This window comes from Equus przewalskii, chromosome 23 (assembly GCF_037783145.1).
Source record: "Equus przewalskii isolate Varuska chromosome 23, EquPr2, whole genome shotgun sequence".
NCBI lineage: Eukaryota > Metazoa > Chordata > Mammalia > Perissodactyla > Equidae > Equus > Equus przewalskii.
In genome coordinates, this window is record NC_091853.1 from 1,738,224 (window position 1) to 1,745,668 (window position 7,445).

At 50.0% G+C, this 7,445-nt stretch overlaps 1 protein-coding gene across 16 annotated transcripts in view; it reads left to right on the top strand.

Moving 5' to 3' along the window:
• Nucleotides 1–3,792, top strand: part of SRGAP2 (SLIT-ROBO Rho GTPase activating protein 2) — a 236,630-nt gene extending 232,838 nt beyond the window's left edge. For all 16 annotated transcript variants that reach the window (XM_070591415.1, XM_070591416.1, XM_070591424.1 and 13 more), the window contains one exon: nucleotides 464–3,792. In XM_070591415.1, the coding sequence (XP_070447516.1) occupies nucleotides 464–847 (384 nt within the window). In that variant the 3' untranslated portion in view covers nucleotides 848–3,792. The remainder of the gene's footprint in view (nucleotides 1–463) is intronic.
• Nucleotides 3,793–7,445: the final 3,653 nt, after the last annotated feature.

Consider the following 7,445-nt stretch of genomic DNA (forward strand, 5'->3'; position numbering starts at 1 on the left):
GAGAGCAAAGAACATACTTCATCTCTCCTACTTTTTAAAAAAATGTTTATTATGTACAATTTCAAGCATATACAAAAGTAGAGAGAATCGGGTAATAAATCCAGTGTACTCATGACTGAACTCTTGGCTGCTCTTCGTTCATCCACCCTTCCCTTCCCCACTGGGTTATATGTCGTTTCATCCATAAATATTTCAGTGCATGTCTCTAAAACCCGAGGACTCTATTTAAAAAACATCTCAACCTCTCTTTCTAAAGGAAAGAAAACCTCATGATAAAGAAAACCCCCTTGTTCCCCTTCTCCCATATTCTGAACTTTCACATGTTCAAGATTTTGGCCAAGTAAAATACTCTGGACATCTCCTTATAGTTGCTTTCTTCACGATGTGGCCTATGCTGTTGAAATAGGATCCTTGGGGACTTCTCCCTACATTAGCCTCACGTCCTCTTTTTCCTCTTTTGCAGGATATTGAGGCAACTATGAACTCTGCCCTGAACGAGCTGCGGGAGCTAGAGCGGCAGAGCAGCGTCAAGCACACCCCTGATGTGGTTTTGGACACCTTGGAGCCCCTCAAAACCTCCCCAGTGGTGGCCCCCACATCGGAGCCCTCCAGCCCCCTGCACACCCAGCTCCTCAAGGACCCCGAGCCCGCCTTCCAGCGCAGTGCCAGTACTGCTGGGGACATCGCCTGCGCCTTCCGGCCTGTCAAGTCTGTCAAGGTGGCTGCCCCCGTCAAGCCACCAGCCACACGACCCAAGCCCACTGTCTTCCCCAAAACAAATGCCACTAGCCCCGGTGTCAACTCATCGGCTTCCCCACAGCCCACTGACAAGTCTTGTACTGTCTGAGGGATGTAATTTAATTGTTCTAGACAGAGGACTGGAGGGACCGTTATTAAAATCTTCCTATTTAACTAGCTTGGGGACTTCAGTTGAAAAGTAGATTCTAAGTTGTTCTTGCAGGAATTAGCCTTCCTATCACCCAAACCTTGAGAATGAAGCCCTCATTGTCAGCCCGGCCTGCCCTTCCCGCTGCCCTCTGCTTCTCCCAGTCGTCGTCGTAATCCAGCCAGCTGCAGTCCATACTGTTCTTAGGTTAGCCAGAGATAAGACTTTTTCCATTATCAGGTCACTGTGAAATCTGGCTAGGCGAGTCGTGAGGACGTGGGCTCAAGTCCCAGTCCCCTCAGGCACAGGGGGCGCCTGACCAGATGGTGGGTTGGCTACTGACATCCAGCTCTCAGTGGCGTCTTGTTTTGGGTACTGATTTATAGAGGATCATGTATAGTCCATTCTTCATTTTACACACACACACAGGTAGGTTTTCTAGTCTGGCATGTGTAGCCTCTCCTGGTCGTAGACCAATCTCTTTGTAAGTTATTGTGGCGGTTCACACAGGAGCCACCAGGGGTCTCTGTTTCTGTTCCTAACCTTGATCTGTCTGGGCCAGAGAACCTAGCCTTTGAAATCTCTCCGTCATGTGAAATTTAGCAGGACGAGACTGGTCCTGTAATCTGTTTGGGGGTGGGGGCTTCTCTCTGTCTTCTTTCTCTTGGTGTGAATTGGTCATTGGTGTCTGCTTTTGCCCCCCTCTGTCCTCTAGAACTACAACCCAGTCTTATTATGGAACTTCTAAAGTTTTTCTGAATGTATAGACATTTCTCGGGTTCCTATCTTATCTTTTTGTCTCTGACGGACTATTTTCCATTTATGACATTTTCGTATATAAGACAGTTTTATAGCTGGTTCCTTTTATGGTCTAGAGTCTTAAGAGAGTTTTATTGTGTTTATGGCAGGTTTGGAAAAGGTAAGAAATGGGTCCTTCTTCCTCCTACTTTTTTGGGCACTTAAGACATAAAATTCATTATTCTATTAAAAAATTCAGCTTTGCTAACCCTGAAATTGTTTCCAAATGAAAACTTGTCCTAAGTTCACCCCCTCGTTTGGGTATTCTACAAGTTCTCTCTTCAGGGACCAACAGGGGCTTGCAGAGTCCTAGTTAGATTAAAGAGAGACATTGCCCCTTAAAACAGTTTTTATTTATCCAAACAAGGACAAATAAGAGAACTTTGGCTCCACGGGCTCTAAAGTCCAAGGCTGGAATCTAAGAAAATAAAAAATCAGATGCTGAATGTTTTGGCCTTCCTTTGGCCTTTTTTCTGATTCCCCTCCCAAAAGCAAAAATGATACCCTTATCTGCTTTAATCCACTCTCCAAATCTGGTGCCTGTGCTCCCAGCTCCCTAGCATCACGCTGTCCCGGGAGTGCCAGGGCTGGGGACAGTCACATCAGGCTCGTGGTCTCAGACAGCTACTTGAGTAAAAGCTGAAACTCATTCCTCTTCTCTGTTTTCTGGTTTTAAAGCTGCACTTTTCGCCTTATTTTTTCCACAGTTCAGGAGAGATGGTGAGTTGCCATTCAGATAGGAAAGTTTGAATTTTCTTATCTTTGGCCTAGAAGATTCTTTTTGGACCAACATTGTGAAGTTAGTAGTTGGCTCTATGGAAGGTGGTAGGATTTTGCTCATTCTGTGTGAAGGAAAAGAGGAGCTTTGTGGGAAATCACTAATTCAAAAGATAACCTGCAACGCCAGGAAAACCGTGCCAAGAGCTGGAAGGGAGAATTGAAGACTCTTTCAGAGAAGTGAGTCAGCCTGGGAGAGGCACCCACAGGCCTCGGGGTCCTTGGCTCCTGTTGCTCTGTGTAGTGGCCTGTCCCTGTCTGTCACCTGGATTTATGCAGGTCCTGAGCCAACAGAGGGCCTTCATAGCCAAGGATATGTTTCCTTGCTGAAAATGGACGCCCACCCTTCATGTTACATTCCTTTTGATCCGAGTGATCAAAATTGGTCCCCGTGCCTGCCCTTTTCCCCCTCCAGCACACTCCTCTAAGAAAATAAGAGCAAAGCTTTCGTAATCACACCACTTTGGGCCTATTCTGTTGCTCCTGCCTTATTTCTCTTTCAGCCCCGTACATGACTGTGTTCACCGTCCCCTCGGTCAGTCTCCATCCGCTGATTTGCATCATGAACTGGACAGTGTGTGAATGGTCATCTGCTCCCCTGGCCCTGGGAGCCAAGTTGTCTTCCCCTCTCTGGTGCTCCTGACACCTGTGAGGTGGTCCTGGCGAGGACTGGGGACCCAGAGGAGGAGAGGCCTCGGCAGAGCTCACTGCAGTCAATTGGAATCGAGGTCGCACACTGTGATTTTTACACCGAAAAGCCAAAAGGAGCTGGCCCCCCGGGGCCTCGGGAAACCAGCCCCTCCTCAGATATCTTGCCTCAACCAGCATGATGCTTCCAGAGCCCCACTCTGCCCCGTGAGGCACGGATCCTTTTCCTAGTGTGGACTCTGAGGGGTCAGTCTTTGGGGAACAGAGGTGGGGTGGAGCTACCAGCATCCCAACTTGGAAAAAAGAGGAGTTAGCAGCCAGCAGCCTGTAAACTGGAAACGCTGGTCTCAGCCAGCCTCCTCAGGGCATCCTGGTTTCTCCCCAAGGAGATGAGGAGAGATGACGCCAGCAGCGGGATGAACAGACCACGGGAAGGGCTGGCGTGTGTGTACTTCCCATCAGAAGATAAGTTAGATCTTCCAGGGAATTGCGATGTTGTGGCGTCTGACTTGTATGTCATGTTTGTGTAAAACGGTATATTCTCTAAACTAGTGTTGATAACTGGAATATCGTATGTATGCTTGGAGATGCTTTGTGTGAACCTAAGACTGTCACTCAACAGATGTTGGATTGGGGAAAATCCAAAGCACAACTTCGAAATAAAAGACATTTTTAGGTTTCGATGCTGCAGTTCCTGTCCCTTCTCTGCTCCCTGAAATCTCCAGTCCAGGATTCATCCGTCTAGCAACGGAAATGAGGAGCCAACCACCTTCTCCCCCGCAATGCCAGCGAGGCACAGCGGAGGTGTGTTGGGACGCGGGGTTTTCCCAGCATTTCCATGTAGCCCCTGTGGAACCCAGGAGGCTGCGTAGAAGGCCTTCCCGCTCACCACCGGGCAGTCTGTTGCCATGAGAGCCGTTTCCTCCTCGGAATCCACCTCCCCTGTTTTCAGTGAGGACTCTTCTCGGTTCTACCTCTAGTCACATTTCCCTGCTTGGAAGCTTCGCAAGCTACAGCCAAGAGGGACTGAAGGTTTTATTTCTTCCACAACCAAAGCCCTGAGTCACTGAGACCCCTGCCCCCGGGAGAAGAGCTGTGCGCGTGCTTGTGCTCTTGGTGTTGAGTGCGCGGCCGGTGGGGCATGCAGGAAATGCTTTCTCTCCTTTAGATTTTGATCCAAGCAGAGCATAAGTTTGAGGGTACAGTTTTCAAAGGTAACAACTTAACATGCACCCTACAGCCTCTAGGGCCCACCCTTACTTTTAGAGGGCTTATTCTAATAGGAGAAGCTCTGGGGATAATCAGGTCTCTCACATCCAAGTGGGTGCCCAGTGTTCAACGGTCACACGAGGACTCACCCCCGGCCCGAGACCAGACACTTCACGTCTTCTCCATCTCTGTCTATTATTGGTATGCTTTTTTCTTTTTATGTCTCAGCTCTCTCATGCCCTTCCACCCTGTCGTCTCTTCCCCCTCCCTCATTTTAGTGGCAGAGCTGCATGTTGAGCTTCTCTTGCTGGTCCCTTGGTGTTGGGTGAGTCAAAGCCAAGACTCTTCTCCACCCTGGACAAGCTCTCACTCCTGAGTGTAGTGATGAGCTGTGAGACGCAGCCGGTTCTTAAGCTGTGAGCAGAGGACCGAAGAGCCTTTTCAGAGAGTCTTAAGGCGAAGGTGGGCTATTCTTTTCGGGTCCTCTTAATTCATTTCACATATTCTAATGGGAGCTTGATGGAAACTAGTGACATTGAACAGAGTCGAAACACAGGCGCATTCCATCCAGACAGGAACCAGAAAGGAGACCAGGTGGGTGTGAATTTAGGCAACGGCCTTTATGACTATCTAATCTAAATGTTTCTATCCATAGGCATATGAAGCTCCCTTTTACTTAGGAGTTAGCAATCCTGGCGTGTTACATATGCCAAAGACTTATTCCTTGGTCAATCAACAAAGCGCTGTCATATAATACAATATTGAACAGGAGAAACAGGTAGTGGAGCTTTCTTTCTAGTTTCAGAGAGCACAAATAAGCAAAATAACTTTGACTCTGAAAAAGAAACAGTGTAATAAGATGGCGAGTGCCTGGGTTACTCAAGAAAGGCCGTTACGGGGAGAAGGAGTACAGTGAACCCAGAATTCTGCTTGGCTGGAAAAGTTGAGATGACAATTTAGACATCCAAGTGGAAATAGCAAATGGATTCTCGGACATAAGAATATGGAGTTTAGGGGCAGACCATACCTGAGAACAAGTTTAGGAGCTATTACATTATAGATGCATTCAAACTATGAGATTCCCAGGAAGAATGTGTAAATGGAAAGAAGAGAAGGTCCCAATAATTAGGAAGCCAGCAGAGAAGGAGCCCAGAAGACAGACGGAGTGACAGGTAGGTGGCTGGGAGAGCACAGTGTCACAGAAACCAAGAGAAAGAAATGTTCAACAGGAGGGATGAGCTGTCATGTGCTAGTAGGTAAGTTGAGGCCAGCGAAGCAAGGCGATCATTGTTTGCTGGCCTGGACAAGAGCACTTTCAGTAGAGGGACGTGACTGGATTGGTGGGCCAGGGAGCCAGGCGTTGCTTTGAAGGGGGAGCATCAAAAGGGGTCAGCTGGGTTGTGTTTTTAAAGTGGACAGGTTGAGGCCCGTTTGCTCCGGGGCAGGACTAGTGGAATGGAAAGAAAGACTGTGCAGGAGAGGGCAGCTACAGAGCCCAGATGGAAGGGCGGCCAGGCCCAGAGGAGAGGCGCTTCCTTGCCTCGTGGGAGGGTGGGCTGGCAGTGAACGTGGGTGAGAGGGTGAAGGAGTTCCCTTCTGATTGTCTTTTTATCTCAGTGAAGCTTAAGGCAAAGGCTTTAGCTGAGAGCATGGAAAGCAACGGTGAGTAGGAGGTTTGGAGAGGTAAGAAAATGAGTGAAATTCTTGCTTTTCCATACCGAGAAAGACTGCATGGTGGCAGCACAGGGGCCGATTTCCTTCAGTGGCCGGGTGCTGCTCCCACGGCATCTCCCCGCACTGCTTGGGGGAGTAGGGCTGGTCTGGCTGCAGGGTCTGTGCCTCCTGCCCATCCCAAGCTCCTGGCCAGAGCTGACCAGTGAAGGTGGCAAGGAGCAGGGCTCTGAGACTTTGTCACTTGCCCCTTCACAAATGACTAAGCACAGCCAGTACACACTGCCCACCTCCTCCACATAACCCCTGCCCCAGGCCTGCCCCCCCCCCCCCCCCCGCCCTTTAACACGCTGGACAGGCAAGGCAGCTATGACACAGGCTCAAGCCACGAAGGGGCAGAAAAGGCAACTGGTATCTATTCAGGGCCTACCAGGAGCAGGCACTCTGTCTCATTCTCTTTTCACACCAACCCTATGAGAAAGGTGGAGCAACTTGATCAAGGTCACGCAGAGCAAGTGGTCGAGTCAGGCCTCAAAGCTCCCTGACGGGAAAGCTCCTGCCCTTTCCACTGTGCGCACAGCTCCCTTTGTAGAAGGTGGACGGGAGCTTTACCCTGAGAGCCGCCATCAAAGACCCTCCTCTTCCTACCTGTTGTCCTTGTCCTACCTCTGGATTGCGCCTCTATTTCTAAAACTCCCCAGAGCCACTCAGGAAGACGTGGGGAGGCCTCTGAGATGCCCTCTTCCCTTCAGGACCTTGCAGCCTCCATGCCTCCCCAGAGGAAACAATGTCCATGCAGCCAGCAGCTCCAGACCACAGGCAAGATATGGTTGCATTTTATCCACATGCGGATGTAACCTCACAGAAGACGCCCAGCAACACTTGGTGAAACTTGATCTGTTACCACACAGGGCTGTAGCCCACTCCTTGCCCCAACCCCTTTCTCTGGCCTCACCACGTGTGGTGCCTTGAACAAGGCACCCTCTTCTCATGCTTCTGTGCCTCTGCATGTCTTCCCTCTGCCTGGAATTCCTTACTTCGACCCTCAAGTCTCTGCTAACTCCCTTCCCTCCAAAGCCTGGTTGAGCACGCTTCCTTCTGGCAAGCCCTTCTTGTCCACCTCCCTCTGCTGCCCCCACTGCCAGGTTCACAGCCTCACCACCTGGCCGCTGAAGCATTATCTCTCAGCGGTCACCATGCTGCCCTGAGCCCGACCCTGCGGGATGCCTGAGCTCAGCACACAGTGCCTGCTTCCTGGTAGGTGCTAGAAACACACATTCATTGCATTCGAGGCTGCTTAAGACACCAGGAAAGGGAGACGGCTTGCCAGAGAGAGCAAAGTCGGGGGCTGTGCGGACTGAGCAGGTTGATCAGGGAAGAATAGGTAGACTATTAGGGATAGGCGAGACTGTTGCAAACCTCGGCGGCTTAAAACAACAAAGGTTGATTTCTCATC